We start from the raw sequence: 27,228 nt of genomic DNA, 5'->3' as shown, positions 1-27,228 counted from the left end.
GAGTTCAGAAAAATGTGCAGTAAGAGTCATCTTAAACCCATGAGGGGCTCTCTGCTCACTGTTCCTGACCCAAAGAAATAACCTTGAGCCTCCCCCGCTCTTTCGGACCAGGCTTTACTGGAAATGTTTCTTCTTTCTCCTTAGTGATACTTTACTTCAGAAAAGAATCAAAATCTGGGCCAACATCCAGGAATTTTAGACCCTCAAGGGGCCTGCTGGGGCAAATTATTCACAGAGAAAGGATGGAGGAAAAGCGAAGGAATTCGCTCTCAGGGTAGGAGTTCCCTGCCTGGGAGCGGCTGGATTCCTGCGCCGTGTGGCCGGACACGGTGTGCTGACCCAGATTCTTGCCGTTACCTTCCTGGCAACCGCTCTTTCTTACTGCGCCCCACAGAGATGTGTAAAGATCGCTCACGGTTCTCTGGTTGCAAGAGAAACTCATGTCGTAGACAACTTGGGAAGATGACAAACGTTACAGGGAAGAAAATGGAAACCAGTCACAGTCTCACGTCCCGAGGGCAGGCAGCATTCTGGTCTTCTTTCTAGGCGCGTCTGTGTGCGTTTACATGAATGTGGCAGGTGCTCAAGACACAGACTGACATGAGACTTTCTTCTTTTTTTTTTTATGATTTATTTATTTGAAAATTGGCAAATAAAAAACACAGGAGACAATTTTGGGTATGAATCAGTATCATTTCTCCCTCGAGTTTTATGGAAGTCAAAAGTCCAAATGAAAGGGATGAATCTAATTGTGGAAGCTAGATTTTGGGGGGCAGAGGATCTTCCGTTTGCTTCTGAAATCACATTGAGGAGGCTGTTGCTGCCTGCATCGCGGTGCCTGGCACTTCCACGGCGATCGCACGTGGAGAGAGACCCGGGGCCCCTTCAGGGAACAAGCACGGGGTGCTGGGAGCGGGTGGGCACTCAGCGGCGGGTGCTTCAGGGTGGGCGCTGGGCCTCTGCCAGCGCCCCGGTAGGGTCACTACGGAGCGTGCAGACCCCGCGTTCGGACCTGGCTCCCGCAGGTTTTTTTTGTTTTTTTTTTAAATAAAACTGGGCTTAGGTCTCATTCATAGACAAGTGGTACTTAGTTGGGGCGTTGGTGAAATCACGTGTATTCCAGGTTCTGTCCATGGGCTGCACACTCCAGCGACGCGTCTGGACCTGACGGGCTAATGCAGGACTTACTGACTGCTGAGTCCTAGGCAGATCCACGGCCTAGAGACTGAGGTTAGGGGGTGATCTGTATTTGAGGCAGAACCCGGGAGACAATGCCTGTTGGGGTTACCCACGGTGCCTGGCGCAGCACCTGCCCGGTGAGAACCAGCACCCCCCTGGGGTGTTTCTCCAGACACATGGGACGGGCTGCAGAAAACCAGCCACCCTCAGTTCTGAGCTCGCAGACTCAGAGAAAAGCAGGAGCCCTGTGCTCATGTGGTTTTCCGACTGGATTCGGTTCAGTTCAGCAGGTATTTGCTAAGGCCCGCTCTGGGCCAAGGGCCCCTGCTAAAGGCTGCAGGTCTTTGGACCCGCGCTTCTGCCCCCTGCGTGCGTCAAATCCCCTGGCCCCGGTGAGCCCTCAGGGCTGATTCGGTGGGTCTGGGTGGGGCCCGAGTTCTGTGTGGTGCCCTGTGTTGTCCGGGGTCCATGCTGCGAGGGGCAAACCCACAGCCCCGTGGCTCCCTCATGGCTCCCTGACTTCTGAAGCCTGATTTCCTTGCCGGGGAACAGGGACTCACAGGAGGATTTCCCTTCCGGAAGCCGTGAGGACTAGACACAGCGACAGGTGAGCACAGAGCCTGGCAGGCGAGAAGGTGTCTGGCGGGGGGTGGCAGGGAGCTCCCACACCCCTGGGATGGAGACAGATAAGGCCTGTGCTCCAAGCCACAGTCCTGCTCTGTGCGAGCTCTAGGAGCGTCCCCCAGCACCCACACAGCCCTTCCCCAGCCCCTGGCCCCACAGAGATGGCTGGCCACCCACTGAGGGTTTCCCCGAGGCCACAGCCCCCAGCGGTCACAGCCTCCCTCCCACCGTCCTTACCCAGCTGCTGTGGATTTTACGGAATAAATGCCTCTCAATTTGTTGTAAGCCCTTTGATCAATCTCCAGAGACGCTGAACGGTTGTTGTTGCTGATTCTGACCAGCGTTATCAGAGGTCTCTACTGGGGAGCGGGGTCCCTGAGCAATTCACACTCCCTTTCCAGAAGTCCTGCCTCCTTACTGTTCGTAGAATTCACTGAACAGGTACCTGCCGCAGGGCCTTTGTATGGGCTGCCCCTTCTGCAATTATCTTCTCCAGACACCCATATAGCTTCACTTTTCAATCTCTTTGGGCCTCTCTTCAAATGCTACCTTCTTGTAAACAGTCTTTGCCAGAGTCGGGTAAATGAAGGAAGAAACATATACAAATGAAACCATGGATTCCGTTTAATGTTCTTTCCAACACTTAGTACGAGCAGCACCGCTTCCAGATTGTACTAAGTTCGGTAGAAACTTAGAAGGATCACACAGTGTGAAGTCTGGTACCAGATTGTACAAGATTGGCCAGACGTATGGGGGGCATTATTCCTCACGAGACAGCACCAGCCCCGGGCTGCTCCCTGCTCTCCTCCCGGGAGCTCTGGCTTCACCTGTCCTCCCCTTCAGTCCGCTCCGGCAGGGCCCGGATCCGGCGGACTGTCGCCCCTGCAGCACAGAGCACAGAGCAGTGCCTGACACACGGCGGGTGCTCAGCAAGCACGGCTGATGGAGGGGTGGGTGTGGAATGGACGGTGTATCCTGTCAGGATGTGGAGGGGGACAGCTCCTTTGCAACCTGCCTGCTAAGGAGGGTGGCTCCTGCCACGGCAAGTTTTCTGCTGCACACACGTGAGCTCGAGTGGAAACACGGGGACAGAGCTGAGCCCATCACGGAGTGTGGAAGAGTGGCTGCCCCCGGGGAGCTCAGAGTCCGGACATGGAAACGGGGAGAAAGCCTGTGACGGACCACTCTGAAAACTGATGTGCGCAGGGGCGCCTGGGTGCCTCAGTCAGTTAAACATCTGCCTTCAGCTCAAGTCATGATCCCGGGGTCCTGGGATCGAGCCTCACATCGGGCTCCCTGCTCCGCGGGGAGTCTGCTTCTCCCTCTCCCCCTCCCCCGACTCATGCTTACTCTCTCCCCTTCTCTGAAATAAATAAAATCTTAAAAAATCAAAAACCAAAAACCCTGACGTGTGCAGTTTTAGGTCTGTGATGGATGAGTGATGGGACTCCTGATCCCAAGCCCCGGGGAACGGGTTTGCTCCCTGATGCCTGCAGCGTCTTAGGACAGGGTGGGGGGTGAGCGGAAGGCCCCGTGCCCCCCATTTGGGGTGAAGGGAGAACAAGAACGGGGCAGAGGCAGGCAATCCGGCCTGGGTGGCCTTGGAGCCCCTCCTGGGAGTTTGTGTTCACACCAAGGTGTAGAATGCAAGCCCCAGCTGACACCTGAGCTACATTTTAGAATAGCAAGAGCCCGAAACCCAACTGGCTGCTGTCGGAGGAGCAGACGAGGGGATGTGGATGCAGTGTTGACTTGGGGTCAGGTCAGGACGACAGACGGAGGGTACAGGTCTTACTGGTATTCGCGTTGTTATTTTAGGGGTTAAGTCACCCTCTACAGATCCGGTCTGGGATCCAGACCACGGCTGAGGAAGTTTGTTCAGGAACGCGTGCACATAAAAGTAAAGAGCACAGTGCCTGTCTCCTGCCCGCCCACCCACGGAGCCCGTCGCTGGTTCCCCCAGCAGGAGAGTCGGGGGTCGCCCGGTGGACTGCGGCCTCACCACCCTCGTGGCAGCCACGTCTCTGGGACGGAGCTGGGCGTCTCCACCTGGGACACAGGCACCTCTCTGCTCTCGCTCGGAGGTGAGGCCTGTGGAGCAGAAGCATCAGGCCCAGCAGTGGTGTTTCTGCGGGAACCTCTCCAGGAGCCGCACCCAGCAGCCCCTCACTGGCTCCAGGTAGGAGGCAGGTGGAGGATGGACAGAGGCCTGCAGAACCTTGCTGTCAGGCACGTGGGGCTGATGTCAGCATCCGCCGACTCCCTGCCTTTCCGTGGTTCCCCAGAGGTGTACTTCCATGCACACAGACAGTCCACATCAAGTACAAGTGTGAGTGCAAAGACAGGTTTTGTTTATTGGACTTGGCTTTGATGCGACAGACATACTCTGCAGACGGGAGTACAGACTGACCGTAAACCCGCGGTTCTTGCCAGCAGAGTCAGGTAAATTCAGAGAAAACACACAGATCAAAAGACAGGTTCCATTTCATGTCCTTTCCAACACTAACAAGCGCTTCCGGATTTCCCTGACCCTCCTTTGTGCTTTTAGGTAAATAGGAGTTAGAAAGGATTATGTGTTTATAAAGTGTGATACCAAATTGTACAAAACTAACCAGACATATGGGGTCGGGGGGAAGATGACTGTTTTACAAAATACTGTAAGATCACCAGCATTAATGTAAATGATTTCCAGTTTTGGACTTCTAAGTCCCCTTAGCAACTCTGCCTAGGAAAATAACATGCATTGAATAGAAAACTGGTATTCTAAATACATTTTCTTTGTGCAACACTTCATTGTTGTGTGTGTGTAATGATAATTAAAAAAAAGTTTTCTTCCTTCCTTTGTTGCCAAAATTTAGGCATTAAAAATAAGCCATAGTAAACCTACTGAACTTACCCACGAAATGGAGTAAGTGAGGACAGATTTCGAGAAGGAGGGATGGAGTCCGAGGTCCCTCCTGGACCCGAGTCCGGGGGTGTGGCATCAACCAGCAGGCCCATCTCCTGGACGCTCCGCTGGGGTGTCCGAGGAACAGACGGGCGCCATGTGCGCATGAAGGGAGGTCCCTGCGTTTACCCGACTGTGCCCTCAGATGTTCTGCTAAAACATCTCAACCCCGCTGGACTGCATGGCCCATCTTTAAAGCTAAAATAAAAACTGTTAGAAAAATAATCTGGCCAAGGATAATGAAACACCTTTTTTTTTTTAAACAAAAAGTTAAAAATATTTGAATATTCCAATCTAATCTCCCACGATCAGATTTGGTTTTGAGTGTGGTTTTGAGTCTTTTACTGAATGCAGCACAAAAGCCCCATGCAAACACCACAGCATCTTGGACGTAAGACTTCTCGTTACAGGGACTATCTGACAGCTCCATGTGAATTATGTCTTCTCTTGTGGACTAATTAGGACAAAACTTTATTATAGAGCAGGCAAAGGACAAGGTTCATACTTCCCTCCGCAGTGCGCCGGCCGCCTGACCCCACAGCGGCGCACGTGCAGACAGAGCCCCACCCTGACGACGTGATGCAGAAACCAAAGTCAAATCAACACAGCCCCGCCAACCCAGGGGGCCTCCCTCGTCATGCAAAGTGGTGGCCGGTCCCACTGAGGAAGCGCTGGGGGCCTGAGTGGGGCGGAGGCAGGAAGGGGGAGGCAGCTTTCACTCCAAGAGGCCCGAGGTCCCCTGAGCGGAGAGCAGGCCAGGGCAGCACTGAGCAACCCTGCGCCCAAAACTACAGAACCCCGAGTTTCGTACCTCTTCTTGAGGTCTGTGCTTGTTATTTCGTAAACTCAAACAGGAGCTGGGGCCCACTGGCTCTCCTTAGGTGATCACCTGATTTCTGAATCTGCCTCCTGTCCATCACTCAGGCTCGAGGGATGGACGCAGCTTCCCCAAGCCCGGTCCCTGCTCCTCCGGCTGAAGTCTGACCGCCTGCCACCAACATCTGTCACGAACTAAAATCGGAAGTCTATAAAAATCTTAAGCGCAAGCTTCAATACTTCAGATAAAAGGTAGCTACGGACAAATAAATATGCACAAACAATTCTTAAAGGCTGCTGATTTCTGCCTTCCAGCAGGATCTCAGGCTTTCAGACACTGTTGCCACACCTCTGAAGAAACGAATTTCCGTCTGAGTCGGGAAAGCTGCCTTTAGGAACGCCAGTCACTTGGGCTGGCTCAAAGGCTTATGAAGAAGGTAAGAAGAGCAACCGGAGCACAGGACCCCGAGGAAGGAGTGTGCTCACAGTCCCAGGTGAGAGCTGAGGGGCGCTCACCGGTCAAGACACTTTGGGCTGGCCTGAGAGGTAGGAACACAGGGAAGGAAACAAGGCCCAGCGGAGGGAACAGGTGACCCGAGCGTGGAGGCTCTTCCCGCCCCGCCCCTGCTGCAGGTCCACGGAGGGAAGCTACCACGGTAGTGCTGAACCGGTCGCCTGCGTCTCCCCGGCACAAACACCCGGGGAGCGGGGGAAGAAGGCCCCGTGGGCTCGCTGGAGACCAAAAGCCACCGGCAGCCAGCCCCGCACGGCAGGTGCAGTGCTGAGCGCCCGGGCGAGGCCCCCGCCTCCAGGCTCCTGGGGCGCCGACAGACTGGTGCCACGTGACGGACGGTCACTGGGCTCGGCTCCCACCCTGGTGGGGGTCACGGAAGTCACCCGCAAACGCGAGGCCCCGGAGAGCTCGCGCACCAACGGCGTTTGTAGCAAAACCTTCAGCCAGACGCCCACAGCCCCCGCAGAAGGGATGGAGAAGCAGCAGCTCCTGCTCAGAACCTTGTTTATACAATTTACGGGGATTTATAAAACAATAAAAAAGGCTCCACCTTTTTAAAGTTATAATTTATAGACTATCTGTACAAACACAGTCTTTAAAAGGACCCTGCTAACTACCCTAGAAGAAGTCCATAGCCGTAGGCCTTCTCTTTGGTGTGGCGGTCAGCAGCGTCTTGGTCCCCAGGGGGGTGCTGGTGGGTGAGCTTGTGGGCGTCTTTAGCACTCCATGGAGGGGCCTCTGCTCAGGGTTGAAGGCCACTCGGGAGGGGCCCGTGGGACTGACCAGGATGCTCTTGTCGGTCTTCTTGAATTCTGCCCCGGATGAAAGCAAGGCCACACGTTAACGGAGTAGCACTTCCGACCTGCCCATCCAGCCAAACAGTGTCCAGTTCACACCGCGGGCAGCCCCCATGGGAGCCAGGCCGTGCACCCCAGCAGGGCAGTGCCTGTCATGAGGCCCTACAGAGAGCGGGCCCAGAACTTTCGGAGGAAATGGAGTCAGCATCCTCCTTCACAGGAACAAGTGAACCAATGTCCGCGGACAGCATGGGAGGGGGCGCCAGGTGGGTCAGGTTCTGAAAGGAGGGCCTCGGGGGGTCGGGGCGCTCAGGGAACACGGATGAACCTGAGGCTCCAGTGGCCACGAGAAGAGCCTTTCCTTCCAGCTCATCTGCTCCTCTATCTCCAGCTCCCGAAACAAGGCCTCCAAAGGCCAGGGCACCTACCTCAGGCCCCCTGGATGGTCCCTCCCGTCCTCACACACACGCACGCGCACACAAACTCGTGCACACACACACGTATTTACTTGTGGGCCCTACGAACAGTCAGGTCTTAAACACACTGCATCCTTTTAGAGAGTTTGGTTTCCGTTTATAAAACAGAACAAGTGAACAGCACCAATACTAAAAGCAACCAGACAAGAACATCCCTTTTCCCGCCTCCCTCTGGGCACATGGCTCCAAATATTAGCAGAGGCAGCCATGGCTGGGGGACTGTCGGTCGTCCCCAGGCCAGAAGGGCCTCAAGCGTTCTGCCTCGGCAGGCTCAAGGAGATGGCTTTCCAACGCATCTTCTGCCAGGCAGACTCCTTCCAGGGGCCCTGAGAAAACTTCTCCGCACCCAACCCTGGCCACCCCACTAACCGTTCGGGGGCTGGACTTCTGACTCGGAAATGGGTCGGGGCCTGTGTCCCCCACACTCACCTGCAGTCGTGTTTCTGTTCAGCCCGAAGGTGACTTTCTTGGAGCTGGATGGCGTCTTGTCTCGCTGCAAAGGGACAATGACAAAGGGAGTGAGACAGCAGTGGTGGAGGCACTCAGACTGCGCTGTCCCCAGGACACCCTCCGTCAGGTTGGGCCCCTCCCTCAGGCCATCCCAGACCACGGAGAGACAAGCCCATGCTGCCAGGTGGAGACCAGAGCCCCAGCGCCACCCCCGGCCCGGGGACCCCCAGCACGGCAGACCCAGGCTCAGGAGGGTGGCAGTGGGGCCCAAGGCCCAGCGCACAGCGCCCGGGTGTGTGGCTCTCAGGCAGGAACGGGCTGTGTGGCCATGGGGAGGTTGGGGGCAGCCGGATGGGGCTGAGCTCACGTACCTGCATGGCACGGGGCGCAGAGGCCGCAGGGGCGCTACCCTTGGCTTTTCTGAAGAACAGCGGCTTTGGTAAGAAGGGGGTGTCAAACCTCACAAAGTCATTCTCTACCCTCAGCTGCTGCTTCTTCAAGGGGCTGAAAGCGCGCCCGCCTCCCTGTGTGAGGGAGGGGCGAGAGGAGAGGTCATGGCCGCGTGCAAGGAGGGAACGTGGGGCCACGGGACGCAGTGTCTCCAGCTCGGACACCCCACACCCAGCGCTTCCGGCACCGGACGACACATAACTCTCGGCCTCGGCAGGTGCGGACTGCAGGCACACACGACCACGTCTCTGCGGCGGCCCTGTGCCCACACGGCCAGAGGTTTCCTAGCTGTTCAGCCACAAGAACCCATCTTTATCTTCCACCTTAGCGCCCCTGTTCGGAAAGACTTCTGCCTTTCAAAGACCACCTGTTACAGAGTAACTCATTTTCTCATTTCTGATCAAAGACCTCACTGTCCACTGAAAAGCCTGGTGCGAAGGAGCAAGCACGAGGCCCCAGTTAGGACGTGCAGGTCGGTTACAGGCAGATCACCCTCCCTGGGTGTTACAACCGGATGCCACCCCTGGCGAGGGCCCTGCTCTAGTCGGAGGTCCCTGGGGGTCTGGAGCCCAATACGGCTGACGTCACGTTGCTGGTTTCCGCAGGGTCTCAGCATTCCTAGCTTGGAAACTGCTGCCTTCCCTTAGCAGACCCCACGGTGCTGCAAGCGAGGGGCATACCCGGGGGCCTCTCTCGTGCGCCTCCGCCCCACGGCAGAGACACAGGACCCATTTTGAGAGGAAAACCTTCCCTGACCCTGTGGCTTATTTAGCAACAGTTCCAATGCCAAGGAAGATTGCTGGGACCTGAGAAATGAGACTCGGAGATTTCCCCGGTATTCTAAGGAGAGAACAGGCTCCCCGGAGCCCAGGGAAGAGTGCCACGTGTTTGCCCAGCTGAGACTTTTCCTGACTACAAACGGACTCACCTAACCTGTCAGAGACACCGTTAGCCTGGGATCAGCACTTAGCCAAGCACACATGGGTGCCTGTCACCCAGGGCCTCGGCACCCTGTGTGCCGCACACCAGTGCCTGCCCGTGCACGTGCTGGACGCGGTCAGCAAGCCTGTTCGGGAAGGGCCGGGAGTAGATACCGGCAGCCCCGTGGTCACGAGGTTTTGGAATTGCTCCTGCCACGCGTCAAGGTGGGACAGACGCGCTGCAGGGCCACACGGGGGGACGCGGAAAGCAGATCCAGAGCCTGGCCCCTCGTTTACACCAGCTCTAGACATGTAAGCACAGACAAGCTTTCCGTTAAAAAAATAAGCAAGAAAGACAAGAGAACTAGCCCGAAAAGGGCCAAAGGTTGGCTGGGAGTTGATGAAGAAACAGGGCACAGGGTTTGACGGAGATGCCCGCCCGCCCGTGTAGATGGCACGGCAGCAGTGCCCTCGGCCAGGGGTACACTCCTTCTGGCTTGGCGCTGGCCCTTCTGCAGCCTCTGAGGGAGCAGCCCGGTCGGGCCGGGGGCCCAGGGCGACGGTCTCGGCTGCCGGCAAGAGGCGCCTGTGTGTTTCCTCATCGGTCGAGGCTGTTACAGACCGGGTCTGCTCCTCGGTCCGGCGCTCTGGCCTGCCCCCCCCGCCCCTGCCCCCATAGATCAGGGCCGGCTGCCTTACCAGAGCCTGGACGAGCACGGCCTCGGACTCCAGCGCCCCGCCGCGCGCTACCGACTTAGACATCTCCTTCATTCTGTTCCTCTTTTTCAAGATGGCAGCTTTCTGACCGGACGGGCTGCACAGGTCGAGGCTGCCGGGCTCCCCCTTCTTTTTCTTCAGCCTCCCGCCCAGGGGCGAGGACCAGGCCAGCGTGGGGGGGCCGCTGCTGTTGACCGGGAGGGCTCCAAGTTTCCGCTTCCTCTTTGGGACCGGGGCCCCACTGGCTGGGGAAGCTCGCGGAGCTGGGTCCTGAGCACGGGTGCTGCCGGGGCCGCCGGGGGCCACGTCCTCCAGAGGCGGTGGTGATGCAGACTCCTCGCTCCGGCCCTGCACCCCGGGGCTCCTCCTCCGCGGCCGTTTCCTCCTGCTGAGCACTGGGGCAGGCTCCACGCCACTCTGCTCCTGGGGACCAGGGGTGGCCGCTGTCCCCGGCTCCGCTGCTGCTGTCTTCGGGGCTCGGCCCGTGCTGGTCCCTGCCTCGCCACCCCCATTCTGTTCTGGGGGCATGGCTTCCGTCCCCGACCCTAAATGTTCAGGCTGGAAGTGGTTCTTCTTCTTCTTCTTCCTTTTTCTCTTCTGAATGCTGGCTTCGCTCCCCTCTTCCTCAGCAAGAAAGACTCTGTTTCCTAGAAAGACACCCAAGCCTGTGAACAAGTGTTTGGGATGGGGGTGGCCGCAGGCTTGGTTGTCGGGCGCCATGCTTGCCCTGGCCCAGCTGGGACCAGACCCCCCGGACGCCGGTTCCCAGAGACGGAACCGCAGTCACGTTCAGGCCCATGAGAACCGCAGATCCAGGGCGGGCATGAACACAGGCTCCAAGGGCGCATGTGTCTAGGGTTCTCGAGACCCTCGCCTGCTGCCCCTGAAGGCTCCCCCAAGAGGAACCACGGGTTTTTCATTCGGGGAGGCTGTGAAAATCACACACACTCAGACCTTTCCTCTTCGGCCAGCACGAGCTTAAGCTGTGGCTCTGCCCTGACCCAGGAAGCCCTGGGCCCAGCCTCCCAGCGGGCACGGACGCACCCCCTCCTCCTCCCTCGCCGTGCTGAGCTTCACAGCTCACCTTTCTCTTTCTCCAGCTCCTTTTCCTCTACAAGTTTATTTCCTTTTTTCTTATGCCTCCCTTGGTTGAGGGTCCGATCATCTTCATCAGCAGAAACATCCTCGGCAAAACTGAGCTGAGAGATACTGCCTGCCGGACAGCAGAGGCGCGTCCTGTCAGCTTTCTGAGGCTGAGACTCTGTCCCCACCTCACGCAGGAAGAGTCTCCGCCCTGACTTCTGTGCCTCGTCCCTGCTCTCATGACCTCCCCAGCCCAGAACTGCTGCGGGTGTGGGGACTGCGTCTGCGGGGGGCACCCTGATGGCGTGGCCCCTGAGGCTCAGCCGCCCCTGCCCCCGCTCACATGTCACTGGCCACGGACAAAGCTTTTCCCCAGGGGCACAAGTGACCATGACAGCAAAGGAAACGGGGCCTGAGAGATCAACGCATTTTGTTCCCGTTCTTCAGTATTTGCTCTAAGTGCCTCAGTGGGGCCGTGTTCAGGTAACATCACCCGGTGTAAATCCTCTGACCTCCTCACCTTCGGAGAGATCCTGAAATCTGAAACAGAACGAAAGTCCCTGAAGACAGCCTTCTGTCTTCTGTAAACACACACACACAATATTTTAGCTGTGCTATTTGGGTGTTAGTTCACTTTCTTTTACTTCTAGAAGGGGAGGCTAACGGTGGTGTGATGCAAAGGCCTGAAGTGAAGGACAAATTGCCCCCAGGGACACGGAGACCTAGAGACTCTATCTTGGTTCATTCACACAGAACAGAAGAAACTAGAAATTCTTTCTCAAGACTGAAGCATCTTCCATCTCTGCTATGCCCCACTGTCCTCTCTGTTCATCCGGTAGAGAAAATGCTCCACACAGTGCTGGTGTTGGAACACAAAGGAAGCGCGGGAGCCGTGTGCTGGGCGGGGGGCAGAGCTCCGGGGGCGCAGACAGTGGGTCTGAGTCCAGCTCTGCCACCTGTCAGCTGGGACATCGGGCAAGCCCTGCGCCCCGCTGACCTATCTGTGAGGCGGGGAGATCCCAGAAGCCGTCCTACAGGGCTTTTCTCAATGTGAACTCATTCGTGTCCAGTGCTCGGAAGGGCGCCTGCTCATACAGCGGCAGTCCACGGTGAGAAGCCACGGTGCTGTTCCGTGAATTACCGGTATGGCCACACTGTGGCATCACCGTGCTGGGGGGTGAGGGGCCTCGACCAGACCCGAGCAGCACACTGACACCGCAATCTCGGGCTCTAACAACACCGGCCACTCTACCAGCTGACTTCTCTTCACACCACGATGAGCAGGCTACAGGAGTCGAGTGCAGGGGCCCGTGAGGCGGGCACGTGCGGGCAGGGGAGCGGCTCTTCCCCACAACCCTGCAGCGGACGTGAGCATGCCGCACGCTACGGCTAGATGTGACGAAGGCTGGGCGGAGGTGAGCATGCGCGAACACGGGTGAGAGTCCGCAGACAGCGCCCACCAGTCACTTACTTTTTGATGAGTTTGGAGAGACGCTTCCTGTTGAAGGGAGGGATGTTCTTCTTGTTGGTGATTTCCAGGAGTCGGTCAGCAACAGCCTTGTAGTCGAACTGTGCGAGAAGAGCAACAAAACATAAGCCTGCAGGCAAACCACACCCTGACTTAGACAGTCACTTCCACTGCTGACAGAGGCTGGCAGTGTGGGGCTCCGGGTGCGCTCAGCAGGACGGCAAACAGCCGAGGGCTAACACTCAGCGACGAAAACCTGAAGTGCTATCTTTGAAAAATCTCTTCTACTTATTCTTGGGGGACGCTATTCTTCATCTGTTCTGTTTATTCTTTCTTAAAAAAAAGTTGTGGTAAAACACACCACATAAAACTTGTCCGGGTGTGCTTCTTTGTAAATTTAATCTACGTGTCCAACTCGCGCTCGGTAACACAGTAACATTTGTTGGAAAAGCATGGAGCTGCCTTTGTTGTAGCAAATGGAACCTACGGTTCGAGCCAGAGTGAAGACTGACATCTTTCAAAATTCTGTCCTGTTTAAATCTGTCTCCAGTAAGCTTATCGTGAGGGTGACGTCAGTGAGCGAAGGGATTAAGGATGACTGTGTTCTCGGGCCTCGGGGATAATGAGCTCTGACCCTAATTCCCACTTAGCCATGCCACTGCACGGCCGTTACGTTCTACCAACCTGGAGCAGGGGCCCAGCGTCCTCCGGGCGCCCACCGCCTCTCTCCCCGTCGTCGTGGACCCCGTCCTTTCTGGAGTGGTGCTTGCCCAGCGCTATCAAAACACACCCAGAGACAGGGCTCTTCAAAGACACAGCAATGACCCCTTTTGCAGAGGAACCACGCCCTCTGTCTCTTCACAGAGAAAACCGTGCACACACACTCGTCATCTCCCACAGAAGTCTTGTTCAAGGAAGTCCCGGAGAAATCACACATTTGGCCTTTGAATGACGTCACAGACCAAACTTCTGCTGCCCCTGGTGCCCTCCGGCGCGCGCCGTCTTCCCGTTAGCCCTGGCGGTGGGGCCCAGGAGCCCCTGGGCCAGAGGCCCGGCACGTGGGAACACGGCGCACTCAGGAGTCTGCCCCCGGCTTCAGGCAAATGTTAGGCTGTGGTAAAGACCTATACAGGTACCACGCTAACTTCTCACGGGGATGCCGCATCAGACGCAAATTAATACTAATGCAACTCTCAACGTTTAAAAAAGAATTCAAAGAGCACCAACGCCCATGAAGCAGCAGATTAAAATCACTAAGGAGGGGCGCCTGGGTGGCTCAGTTGGTTAGGTGACTGCCTTCGGCTCAGGTCATGATCCTGGAGTCCCGGGATCGAGTCCTGCATCGGGCTCCCTGCTCAGCAGAGTCTGCTTCTCTCTCCCCCCTCTCGTACTCTCTCTAGCATTCTCTCAAATAAATAAATAAATAAATAAATAAATAACCCACGTCTTAAAAAAAAAATCACTAAGAAGACTCACAACTGGTCAAACCCTAGCAGCTTGTTAGTGGCGGGGCCTCCGGACATAGCCTGCATAGCCTGGAGGAGACGGAGCAGGGCCCTGCACGGGTCGTGGGCAGCACGCAGGATGCACGGAGCCGGGAAAGGGTGAATAGTTCACACACAGACCTGGTGTGCGCGGGAGGAGCAAGGGACAGCCCCCATGACCACACGACACCTGCTCAAGGTCAGCTGGTTAATCCCGTCACCTACGCTGAATTTAAGATTAAAGTTCTTTCTTTTTAAAAGATTGTTTTTCTGATTAAAAAATAATACATGATCGCTGTAGAAAATTTAAAACAACAGACGGAAATACAAAGAAAGTAGAAGTCACCCATAACCCTGCCACACATGGCCACCGATTGACATTCTGGTATCCTTCCAGATTTTTAAGGGCACATACCAAACCAGGCTCCTTGTACAGAGAGTCTTGTGTCCTTGTGTCTTGTTTTTTTTATTAAAAAAATGGTTATGGGCGCCTGGGTGGCTCAGTTGGTTAAGTGACTGCCTTCAGCTCAGGTCATGATCCCGGAGTCCTGGGATCGAGTCCCACATCAGGCTTCTGGCTCAGCGGAGAGCCTGCTTCTCCCTCTGACCTTCTCCCCTCTCGTGCTGTTTCTCTCTCTCTCAAATAAATAAATAAAATCTTTTAAAAAAAAATGCTTCAATTTCCTCCGGCCATTAGTTTTTGAAATCTCAGCTTTTTAATGTCTATATAACATTTCAAGCGCCCGGGGATACCCTGACTGCACCGTTTACCTAATGCTGTACCCTGAGATGCCGTAAGCACCCCCAGAATCGGAGGGCTCCGCAGCTTGAAATGCGGGCTCCACAGGCGGCCCCTGCAGACCAGGACTGGCTCAGCGGCGGCAGCCACAGGGTTAAACGAGCCCTGGGGGCACCCGGAGCTGAGGAGGCAGAGCTATGGAAACAAATGCGCTTTGCAGTGTGAGTGCCCAGGACCCTCTTGCAGAAGCAAGTCCACGTTAGGATGTTTCGACATCAAAAACCCCGAAACAATAGAAACAAACAAAAGCCAAAGCAAGAGCAACAAGAACATGAAACCCTGGGGGGACTCGCGTGGTGCTGGGAGGCGATGTGAGCATGGCCGGCACGGGAGGGGGGGTGGGGGGGGGGGGGGGGGGGGGGGTGTCTCCTGGGCACCGGGCCGCATGTCAGCGCACCTCGGCCTCCCTTCCCGGGGGGGGCCCACAGTGGGACCCCTTCGACGAACTCTTAAGTTGCATCAGTGAGACTCCAACAAGTGCATTAAAAGGCGTCAGTTGACGAGAACCTTATGTAAACAGACCGTTCAAGGGAGCCGTCTCACCCGGCTGCTTTTTACGGACTGGTTTTCTCCATGCCGCCTTGTTTTCGGGCATCTCTTCTTCGGAGAACTCGCTCTCACCCCCTTGAGTTTTCTGTTCCTCGAGGGTCTCTTCGGGTCCGAAAGGAGACTGGTCTACGATGACTTCCAGAACACCCCTCGCTATGGTCTGCACCAGCGTCTGGCTGAGGGTGGAAGCGCAGCGGAGAGAAGGTGAGGACAGCAGACGGCTGCTCGCCGCGCGGGTGGTGCTGGGGTGCGTCACGCGCGGCCCACTCCAGCCTCCCAAGCACCTGCCGCAACCCGTCGCCCGCCAGCCAGCCACAGCGGTGTGGGCCGGCGGACGGCCACGTGACGAAGGCAGCCGGAACTGTGGCTGTGGAGGGTGTGACTCCTGGAATGTCTGGGGTCAACCGGCGGAGCCCAGGTGTGACTCAAAGCGTCACACGTCTTGTAACGGAAACTCAGGGCTCGGCTGGTCTGGGCTTTGGACAAACCTTCGCAGGTATCTTGTCTCGAGCCCCCCGGCAGATTCACCACCGTTACCCACAATTAAGTACCAAATGAAGCAGCAAAAGCAAACATGGGACTCACTCCTTAGTCTTGGCAGCAATTTTGCAGAATGGATCAATAAACTTGAGATTCTGATCTGCCAAAAGCTGAAATTTAGAAACAGAACAGAAATAATTTTTCTGGTATGTCCTAGAAAAAGGAGCCATTCGCATTTTTCACACAGGTTAGATCAGGAAAATACTTCTGTTCAATACCCAAAATGCACTCTGTGTGAACCGCCCAGGTGCTCGGAGCCAGGCTAAAGGTCATGGCCATCTTCCGGCCACCTGGGCATCAAAGTGCAATGACCAGAGAAAACCAGCCCACCAACCCGTGCTGTTCTGTGCTTCCTGCTCTGCAGACAGGTTCTACACAGATGTTGTCAGAAACTGTAAGATGAACCAATTTTTAAAAATGTAGCATTTCTACTTCCTTTCAATTAAAAAAAAAAAGTGTTCGTTGCAGAACACCTGTAAAAAAAAAAAGTGTAAAAATAAAAAAGCAAAAACTGCCGACAGCCCCAAATTCAGATAATCACATTCAAGTCAACATGTCTCCTCTCCCGGACTGTGTACTCATGGGCAAAGACACACTTGAGAAAGGCATCTATGAGCACAGCTTTATCTGCTGCTTTTCTTCCCTACTGCTCTTTAAAAAGTCAACACCGTGACCACGTCCCTGTATCATTATTGGACTACGTCAGTTGCTTTCAGTCATTTGCAAGTAAGACTTCCAAGAACACCCTTACGCACAACCTTTGTTCACAGGTCCCATTCACTGCTTAGGCCAGAGTCCCAGATGGGGAAGGACTTGTCAAGACAGCTTGAGCCCGTTACGCTGCTCCCGTTGCTGAGCACAGCGTTTCCTCCGCAGCCCGGTGACCGCGAGGGCGGCCAGGGTCCCGGTCCGGCAGCCGCGGCCTCACCGCACCGCCGGCTCGGTGTCTCACTGCCTCTTACCTCTTTCCCTCCCACTTTGGACAGTTCATCCAGATAAATATCTATGAAGTGGAACTTGACTCCATTCGGAGACTGGCTCTCAGGATGCAGGATTTCTTTCATCAAGACATCGAGGAAGAGCTTGATCCGGCTGAAGAAAACAACACACACGTTTCTGTTAACTACAGCATGCCGACACTTCTCTCTTCCCCCGAAAGAAAATAGTCACGTCCGTCCTCATGCTACGCTGCACAACAAACAGCGCAAGGCTGAGCGCGCTTTACAAGGAGAAAAGCGATCCCCGGGCTGGGTATAAAAGGCTGCACGTGGGCTCAAGTCCTTCAGGAGCCTCTACCAGCTTCGAGTTCTTGACGCATAAGGAGGTTCTGCTTCTCACAGGAAATCACCAGAGTGGAAGGCAGAGATCAGGCAACTCATCCCAGCTCGCTAATTCAAATGCTTGAAAAACACGCTATTGCTTTAAAAGTTTTAAAGCCACCGAATGCTTGTCCTAATACTTTACCGACCTTTCTTCCCAGCCATGTCTCCTCAGAACTTCAAAGGACTGCCTCAGGACCAGACGGATCAGCTAGAGAGAGAAAACTTCTGTTACAAAAGGGAAAGTAAGACATGCCCATCAGTTAGCAGAATGAAAAGACCAATGGAACTGGTGCAGCCTGCCTCTACAAAGTGAAAACACAGTCACTGTCATCACAGTGAACTTTCATCAGAAAGTGTTAACTAAGGATCCCCAAACTCACCAACAGCTGAAACAGAAAACAGAGCCTTTGAGCACACATGCAAATGCTGTCCCCTGATCACATCACCTCTCGCCACACTAAGCCTGGAGCTTGCTCTGCTTCACAAAGAAGCCTTCCCACTGTTCTGAAGAAGCTCAACATGCTGCCCTTCACAGGCTTTGGACGCAAAAGTGGGGGAAAGGCGCTCCGATCTTACCATATAGTATTTGCCCAAACGCAGCCGGTCTATCCCCTTCCACTCCCGATTCATCGTTTGCCAAAAGGTTTGAATGAACAGGTGTTCTGCAGCAAACAAAAGGCTTTGAATACTTGTCAGGTTCACGTATTACCATAAAGCAAGAAAGTAACAGGGAAACAAACTAGGATTATTTCTTACTTTTTCAAGGATTTTTTTGGCAGCTAGAAAATTTGGTCAATAATTAAACTTGCTAAATATTTATTTTCCATTTCCACAAGCGGCTGATAACATCTTGATGTTCAACTACAATGCTCTATGGAGTGTTTTTCTTCATCCGCTGCAAAGCCTTGTTTCTATTAAAATCAAAAATTCTCTGAGCCACGTCTACAGGCCCTTTCCGCCCACCTACACCTAAACAATCAATCCAGAGCCATTAATTCTGATGAACACTTGGATGATCCATGTAGAAACTCAGCTTTTTGTTTCGTGTTCTGTGTCAGCTGGTTGAGCGCTAACAAAATGTTCTATTTTTCTCTTCTGAGCCAGTGAATCTACCACTTTTCCATCCAAAAATAGCTGTCGAATTTTCCTGTTTGTTTTTACTTCTTTTTGCATAATTCCTTCTTGGTATGTGAAAACCTAGAAGATACTCCACGTGTAGAATTCTGCTCATTATGAGTGGGCTGGGGCCCGGCTGAAACACAGAGCCACTGCGGTTACTAAGGCTCAGCTCTGAGGAGCGCTTAGCAGAACCAACAACCAATTCTGCTTTCTCTTCTTTTGTCAGGAATCAAAGCCTGAATGTCTCAGGAATAATGCGTTCATTTCCTCCCTTTGTTCTTTTTGGTAAAGAGGGCTTACTCTATGGTTTATTACCAGTGATGACCTCACATGGCTCCAGTCTTCAGGAGGACAGCCTGGCCGCCAGAGGTTCTAGCAAGCCCTGGCCCATGCATGCATAGCCTCTGAGAGCATTACAGCAACCCAGAATGTGCAGACTCTGGAGAGTTTCATTTCTTAAAAAAAAAAAAAAAAAAAAATTTTTTTTTTTTTGGAAATCTTTTGGAGAGGTCACGCAATACTGCACGAGATGCCTCTTTTATCGGCCCTCTTTTGGGGTCACGGCTTTCCCACAGGGAAGGTCTAATGCCCGCCAGGTACACACTGGTGGCCCCAGGTGCTTGTTCAACAAGACCCCTGGAAAAAGGAAACCCTCGAGGAAGGAGAAACAACAGTGCTTAGTTTCCTAGGCAAGTTACCCAAGCCGATGAATGAGGAAGTTTTGAAAGTCATGAAAACATCAGGACTTACGGGCCTCAGAGTTGTTAACAACGTGGACGAGTTGGGAAATAGTGTTCGCTAGCTCCTCCTGCAAAGGTGGGGTCGGGGAGAGACAGTGGGGTTATTGCACGGCAGCACCGGGACGTGACAACATCTGCTGGCGTCTGGACCTCCTGTTACGTCACTATTTCAATTTTACCCAACATGCAACTCCCAATCTCAGAGGACTGCTGTGCCAATGTAACATGGCTCTAAGGATCACGCTGCATGTTTAGAAAAGTATCTCTAGTTTCAGTTCAAATGACCTACGGAGGGAAACCTGCTGTCAAAAAATCTATCACTGAATGGAGAGTCTATCCTAAGCCCCCAAATTATGGCACACTGATGCCTACAAGGGGATCCCTGGCAGTTAGACACGGGGACTGTCTGTCACTCCTCAGGGGTGTGTGTGGAACACAGTCCTGGCCTCAGCTCGCTCGCAGGCAGGCTGATGGGCGGGGGGCGGCAGGAAGCGAAGGTTAACAGCACCCATCCAGGCTCTGTCCAGGGCAAAAGGGCCACGTGAAGTCAAGTCCTGCTACAATGCAGCAAGCTCACTGGCGGGGAGAATTTGGTGGTCCGGGTCTAGGAAGAGACCGCCCTGGGGAGGGTCCACAAAAGAATCCTGTTCACGAGTGACATAAGAACCGTCCTCCTCGGTATGACCTGCGCTTCATCTGGGCTCACGTCTTCCTCACCCATTTTAAATGAACTCCCAGACTGGAAAATGATGCTCCTGTTCATCTGTTTTCTTCCTCCACTAAAGCTGTTGGTTGTTACTTCTGAATGTAACTTAAAAATATTTTGCCCTGCTGTCCTACTCAAAATATGTTCAGTGGAGTCAAAGCAATAAATCAAAGCCTGCTATTACATGGCTTGGGGAAAGTGGTAAAGTCACACACTAAAATCCAGACAAGTCAAGTCTACGACGTTTTACATATTGCAGGCTTTCAAGCAGTGTTCCTCAAGGCTTACCCTCCACTCTACAAAAGCGGGTCTGCTCTTAGGCACACAGTGAAGCTCTGTCAACAGCTAGAGTCACTCTCTGAAATGGTTCTGGTGGTGGGGCTCAGCGTACTTGGCAGATGGGTCCAAAAGCACATGCACATCTGTGCCAAGTCTCCACTTGACTTTAAGGCTGGGGTGTCAGAGGCGGGTCCACTGCTTGCTCTACAAAGATCCTGACCCTTGGCAAGGTGGCTGCCCAGTCCCGGCACCCACTCAATGCACGGCAGAGGTGGGCTCGGTGCCCAGTGCTCACAGGCTCTTAGACCAGTGCCGTGCCACGACTGACCAATAATAACAGACGAAACAGGAACTTTAAAATATGTTAAAATCTTCCATAGAACCAACCTATGAAACTATGACAGAGACATAGGAAATCTCCATTTTATGCATATTCTTCATTATTTGAAAAAACAAGCTCACTGCTTGGCCACTGTGTCCCTCTCTAGATGGACAAGAGGTAGGCACTGAACCCTGAGCAGTGACTTCACAATGTGTTTACGTGCACAGCAGACTGACCCAGCAGAAAACGAGCAAGCCCTTTTATCCATCTGGGCCAAAAAACCCCAGGCATATGACAAAGGGAACTGTATGTTACCTGTAGGAGGGGTTCATCCTGCACCCACATGCAATAGAAGAGCCCTTTCCATATTTTTAGAAGTTCTTCTTGACTGAAACCTCCTAGGGGACAAAACAGCACAAACATCTTAGAGTCCTCACATTTCCCTTCTCAGCATCTAGACCCCCCGTGAGAGCAGGGACAATAATACCACAAACATGTTCATTCTCTTACCTACAAATGTCTTTTTTCTTTTTTTAAGATTTTATTTATTTGAGAGAGAGCAACTAGCTTCCCCACCCCTCCTACCTTGTTATGAGTAAAGCCACACCCGGGGGGCCTGCCTACTGCTAGCACAACTATGGCATGAGTGAGATTCCCCCAGAGCTGAGACAACAGCAATCAGGGTCACAGGCGCTTTGTCACTGCGACCTGTGCTTATATTCAATCATGAGTTAGTGGGTCAGGGCAGGAACTCAGAACGGCTAAATCAGACGCCCAATGACGCATCCTCGCTTGCAGAGACACCCGTCATCAACAGGAAGAGCACAGCACCACCTGCTAAGCATTCTTGCAAAAATCAAAACTAATCAACATCATGTCAAATCTGTTAATACCAGTTTGCGGGGAAGCACGGGGGACAGGGGAATATGTCAAATGAGACCATGGGGTACAGTCAGCAAAACACCAAATGCAGGGGACTCCCCGGGGCAAGTGGCCCGGTTCCGGCAACGAGTAAACTGCAAGGGAAAGATGGGCAGGAGCCACTGACAGAGCGACCGGATGCATGGCTGGCTCCTGCTCGGATTCTGTGTCACAGAAAAATTCACAAGATGATGGGAGAACTCAGCAGATCCATTATTTCATATGAAGGAATTTTTTAAACAGGTGTGCGAATGGTCCTCTGGTTGTGTTACAAAGAGTCCTCATGGTCTGGAGATCCACAGTGAGGTGTGTGGAGGGGAGATGTCTGCGATTTGCTTCACGACACGTTAGTGGAAGGAGGAAGTGGACGGAGGGGACACACCAGGCAGGTAGTAACGGGCTGAAGCAGAACAGTGAGTCCACTTTGTACATATTTGAGAGAGTCCTTAAGACAAAGAAGGAAAAAGGAGTGCACAAGGTCTCTAAAGTGTTACCATGGGCTGTTTTCGTTCTTTCTGTGTAGACAACTCTTCATAATGAAACAGGAAAACCATGAACACCGGCAAACTCGAGAGCACACAGGAGTGAATGACACTGGTTCCCACGTGAGGCCTGGTGCTGGGCAGCCCCTGCCTCTGCAGGGCAGCTGGACCGTCACCCCCTCCAGCACTACCCCTCCAGGCAGGGCTTGGGGAGGGGGGCAGGGTCCCAGGTGGGGCTCGCCCCACAGAAAGGGGACCCAGCAAGCTGGGTTGATGCCAAATACGCACGAATTCCCTTGGCCACAGGGCTGGTTCAAGGCTGGTCGGATGAGCCCACCAGAGAGGCTCTTGCTCTCTCCTGGCGGACTTGAAGAGGATGCAGTCTGCACCTGCGTGTGCTGGGGAGCCTGTGTGAGAAGGGAGGCAATCTAGCGGAGCAGAGTTTGCTACGGAGAAACAGTTTTGGTGCCGTCAGTTGAGCTCCTCCATGAAGCTGTGCTTTGGTTTTTCCTCTTAAAACTAGTTTGGCTTGGGGGCGCCTGGGTAGCTCAGTCGGTTAAGTGTCTGACTCTTGGTTTTGGCTCAGGGTCATGGGATCTGCTTGATAGTCTTTCTCCCTTCCTCTCTGCTCCTCCCCCTGCTTGCTCGCTTGTGTTTGTATATGCTCTCTCTCTCAAATAAATAAACAAAACAAACTAGTTTGGCATGGATGTTCTGTCAAGTTGTAACTGAAAAGAAGTCTTAACCAATAAAAACACATTTTTATTGCAACAGATTCATATATTACACCAAAAGTTACACAATCAGAAGTGCCTTGTTTACTACCCCCGGAACCCCAGAGGGACCACTGTCATCTGCCTGACGTGCATCTTTCCAGATCCTTCCTGTACACTGACATAATGCTTACACCTAGTACAGAAATGCAGATGCATGGCTGTGTGTGAAACCTAGATAGCGTTACATGTGCTGTGTATTCCATATCCTGGCCTTTTTCACTTAAAAAGAGCACAGTGTATATTTATCTCCAGATAGTTCTTCTAAGTCCACCAGCGTGTCAAACCAACTCCAAGTGATAATTTGATATACCAAGTATCTGTGGTTAATCCATACCCGTAATAGGCAAAGGTGCAAAGGATGTGCTACAGAGGTTTATGTAATGGAAAACTAAGGATTTCAACAAAGTAACAGGGTGACAGTAGACCCTAGACAGTGGGCAGAGAAGGGGGTTGGACTTGAACACATATTCTGTTTCTTCCTATGTGAGGTAGCGAAGTGTTGTGGACACAGACCCGTGGCGAGGCCCCAGCTCACTACTTATTGGCTGGGCTGTATTAGAAAACCATCAGCTAGCCTTTGGGCCTGTTCCCTCACCTACAGTATATGTACAGTTTACGGTTAGGATCAAAATTAAAAGCATGTACTAGAAGCATTTTGTAAGAGTAAAGCACTATTCAGCCCTACTGGTAAGTATTATGATTGTCTCATGTTCTCCACCCACAGTCTACTGAAACTCTTTTCCCTTTTAATACATGTACTTTCAACATATGTATAAAAATCATTTGTTTTCACCCAGGAGTTTAGCTGGTCAAAACAAGGTGCCAATTTTTTTTTAAACTTTTATTTATTAAGTAATCTCCGCCCCCAACGTGGGGCTCAAACTCATGACCCGGAGACTGAGTCCCATGCTCCACTGACTGAGCCCCACATTTTTGTTAAGAAATGGACTTACAGTTGACACATAGTGTTACATCAGTTTCAGGTGCTTACCACAAGCATAGCTACCGTGTGTCACGCACATGACATTGTTACAGTATCATTGCCTATATTCTCTGTACCTTTCATCCCATGACTTATTCATTCCATAACCGGAGGCCTAAAATACCCATTTTTGAAGCATTTAAAGCAAAACAGAGAAATGCTCATCATTTAATTTCTCTTCACTCTGAAGGTAAAGTACTCACTGAAGCAGTTTCAGCCCACAACTGCTTTTTGATCTGTCTTCTTGGAGCTAACTTTCTTAAACTAATGCCACTAAGTTTCTGGCAGTAACACAGGTTTAGTTATTTCACAACAAATGAGGCGAACACAAAGTGAGATGTGGGCAGAGTAAATTCCAAAAAGCTGCGAAATGAGAAAACCTGACTGCTACTCTTAGCGCGAAATGAACTCGGGAGTCATTTTAGGTCGGGGTGAGTCTATACCTGGTCAGTTAAAAGATCCACAGCTCTCATTTATTCTACCTATGGGGTCCAGAGACCCCTAAACCTATTAGTATGAAGAAACACTTCCCCCACTGCTGAATCTGAGACCCCATCAGTCCTAAGATGTATGGTTCTTTTATGTGCCACCAAATGAAAGAGGGCAAATAAAATGCTCACAAGGTTGATTTTAAGATACATCCCAATTTCTGTAGATGTTAAATGTTTAAAGTTGCAGAATCAATAAAACTTGCGGGGGGGGGGTGGATTCTGTCTTTTGCTCACTGCTCTATTCCCAGTGCCAAGAATAGTAACAGCCCACAGTAGGTGCTCTGTGTTTGCTGAAGACATGAATGAATGAATGAATGAATGAACAGTACAAATGAGCTCTCATGACTAAAACCATGGACAGCGATCCTTCTGTGAGTGCTCTGCATGAACAGTTATTTAGCTGCTTTAAGCACTACAAAGATTTCCAATTTGTTTTTAAAAATCACAAGGCTATCAGGGCACCTGGCTGACCCAATCGGTGGAGCATCTGACTCTTGATCTCAGGGTTGTGAGTTTGAGCCCCACTCTGGGTGCAGAGATTACTTTATTTTCTTATTTTTTATTAAGTAGACTCCATGCCTAGCATGGAGCCCAACACGGGGCTTGAACTCACAACCCCAAGATCAAGACCTGAGCTGAGATCAAGAGTCAGACACTTAACAGACTGAGCCATTCAGGTGCCCCAAGGTCACTTAAAAAAAAAAAATCACAAAGCTATTTATGTTGCTGATAGGCAGTTCCTTGTATCAGTAAGACTAAGATTTCATATTTCCTTTACTATGCACACGATAAAACACAACAAATTGTGAGCCTGTCAATGAGACCCACACATCAGACCCACACGTCAGACCCAAACATCACATTATTCCCCAACTGGCATTTCATGTTGATGGGGCTCAGGGGCGGCATGCCCCATGGTCACTGTCTACCACATTCATCGTACAGTTCCTTTTCTGGAGGCCCAGTGTACTCCATGCAATGTGGACATGGTGGTGAACAAGAGATATGAAATAAGTCACTCCCAGTGTGATGGGTGCTGACCAGATAGGACCCTGGGGGCACTGGTGTACACCTACTGGCCTCACACCCCTGGGTCCCCTCAGATCCCGGGCCTGCTCATCAAAGGGGTTTAAGCAACAAGCTCTGTCTGGCTGCCTCAGCCCATATGCACTGCATCTGGCCTTCTGTTCTTGTGTACAGGCAGGCCCGCATACGCCTGGATGTGCTCCCACTTCCAGCTAAGCAGACAGACGGAAGCTTACACTGTTTGGGGAAGAATGATACACTAACAGATAACGAAGAAGCAGCTAAGTGCCATGATAAAGACACACTGGCTATTTTGGAATCCTGGAGGGGTGGTGTGAGATGGTAGGGAAGGCAGTTTGGAGGAAGCGATGTTGGACTGAATGCTGGGAGTGAACAAGAGACGCAAAGGCAAAGAGGAGAGAAACTACACCAAGAACCAGTACGAAGCAGTCATGTAGGGGCTGAGGTGGGAGGGGAAGGGAGGACACGCCATTGCCTGCAGACCTGGAAATCCAAGAAGGTGGTGACGTGATGAGAACAGTTTTAGAAGATGTGCTGGGCTGGCTTGTGGAGGAGCGGTTCAAGAGAGGGGCAAACAGAGTTAAGGAGACTGGTTAGGAAGTAAGCAAGTTCAGAGTCTAGATGAGATAAAGGGGGCTCAGGGAGGGCAGAGTAACTCAGAAGATGAAACAGGCAGAAGCAAGAGACAACGTATGAGGGGTGGGGGAGAGGGTCAGGAAGAGGAGTCCAGGACATCGCTGTGTGTCCAGCCGGATTCTGAGTGGATGGTGGGCAGAGGTGAAGCAGAACAGGTTTTAGGGGGAGGAAAATGAAACACTTTGGGGCATCTGAGTCTGAGGTGCCCATGGGACACGCAGGTGGAAGTGCCCTGTTCACAAGGCCTATCTGAGCTGAAAGCAGCCAGGTCTGCTCTGGAGACTTCGGGTTAAGAACCTTCAGCGGACTTGGGATCCCTGAAACCATGACAGTAAGTGAAATCTCTCCGGGAGATCCCCAGCAGAATTGAAGTTAGGAATTTGGTCTTCATTCCTTTCTAGCAGACTTCCCATGAAACTGTATTTTCTTTTTCCTGGGTAGTCCTTTGTGATTTCTCCTCAAAATAACCCAAACTAAAAAAGTCAGTACCAGGGTAGATAGTACTTGTTCTTTCAAGTAGACTCTAAAGGCATTGGTATTAGCAGTAAACAAATCAAAATCTATCCAAGCACAACATAAAACCCCCAATGCATATTGTAGTTCACACCCTCAAGAGCTTACAGAACACGTTTTGGATCAAGTACACGAAATCCTTCAATGGCATCCCACTGCAGTCAGGAAACAAACTACGAAGCCCAGTGTGACCTGGCCACTACCCACTCTTCCAGCTTTAAGTCCTAACACCTCCCTTAACTGGTCTTCCAGCCATTTCTAGGGCACGCTCCGCTCTTCTCTCCCGCCTCTGTTCGCACCCGATCATTACCCCAGGGGCCTTCCTGGAACAGCCTATGAAAAGGAGCTCCCTCTTCCCTTGATTTTCCTCTCCCTTCCTACTCTTACAAAACTCCATTTTAGTTACCCACCCCCCGGCCCGGTTTACTCGTGCAACTTTGAAAGTAGGGATTCTGTCTCTCTTGTCTGCGGTGACTCCGGCCACCTAAGGTGTTGGTCCAGTCAACGCGTGAATCCGTGGAGAGCACAGCAGAAACACTCGGGCCTGGTGTGGTGCCTCGAGGGCCGGGCGCAGGGTCGGGCAGACTGGCCCACTCTCAGCCTCCCCACTCCCTGTGACTTTGGGCACACTAGCCAGCCCCTGCGGGCTGCAGCCCCTCAACCGTCACGGCAGGCTGGACCCGGCGGGCAGCGGTTCCCGCGGCGCGGACGCACACAGGCGCGCGGCAGCAGCGCCCGCGGGCCCCCCCCGGCTCCCCCCCGGCCCCCGGCCGGGCCGCCATGTGGCGCGGATGACCGCCGGGCGCCCACCTGTCTCCCTCTGCGTCTTCACGCTGATGTACTGGCGCAGCTTCTTCACCGCCCGGTCCCGGATGCCCTTCTCGTGGGACGCCAGCCGCTGGGCGAACTGGAGCTCGGCCGGCTGCATGGCGGGGGCCATCGCGCCCGCTGGACCATCCCCGGCCGCAACCCGCCGCCCGCAACCTCCCGCCGCCGCCGCCAAGCAGCCCGGGACCGCGACTGCGCAGAAGGCGGCTCGCGGCGGCGGCGGCGCGCAGGCTGATGGCGTCACAAAGGCG

General features: G+C 53.1%; 1 protein-coding gene across 7 annotated transcripts; it reads right to left on the bottom strand.

The window, feature by feature from the left end:
- Positions 1-4,133: 4,133 nt before the first annotated feature.
- Positions 4,134-27,195, bottom strand: RRP1B (ribosomal RNA processing 1B). Of its 7 annotated transcripts, none has more exons than XM_025863421.2 (16): positions 26,960-27,195; positions 20,617-20,699; positions 19,005-19,062; positions 17,712-17,797; positions 17,282-17,343; positions 16,776-16,905; positions 15,859-15,923; positions 15,268-15,449; positions 13,126-13,217; positions 12,445-12,542; positions 11,494-11,513; positions 10,975-11,103; positions 9,873-10,537; positions 8,175-8,327; positions 7,783-7,846; positions 4,134-6,892 (listed from the first exon to the last, which is right to left on the bottom strand). In XM_025863421.2, the coding sequence occupies exons 1-16, from the start codon at positions 27,087-27,089 to the stop codon at positions 6,699-6,701; spliced, it is 2,211 nt and encodes a 736-aa protein (XP_025719206.1). In that variant the 5' UTR covers positions 27,090-27,195; the 3' UTR covers positions 4,134-6,698. The 7 variants fall into 7 exon arrangements, with proteins under 7 accessions (XP_025719206.1, XP_073743190.1, XP_025719207.1 ...); XM_073887089.1 differs by lacking the exon at positions 26,960-27,195 and adding an exon at positions 26,577-26,824; XM_025863422.2 differs by lacking the exon at positions 8,175-8,327.
- Between the last annotated feature and the right edge of the window lie 33 nt (positions 27,196-27,228).

This window comes from Callorhinus ursinus, unplaced genomic scaffold (genome assembly GCF_003265705.2).
Source record: "Callorhinus ursinus isolate GAN/ISIS: 27379988/994484 unplaced genomic scaffold, GSC_fseal_2.0 scaffold75, whole genome shotgun sequence".
NCBI classification, from domain to species: Eukaryota; Metazoa; Chordata; class Mammalia; order Carnivora; family Otariidae; genus Callorhinus; species Callorhinus ursinus.
The sequence above is the reverse complement of the archived record's forward strand: the minus strand, read 5'-3'. Positions and strand labels throughout refer to the sequence as shown.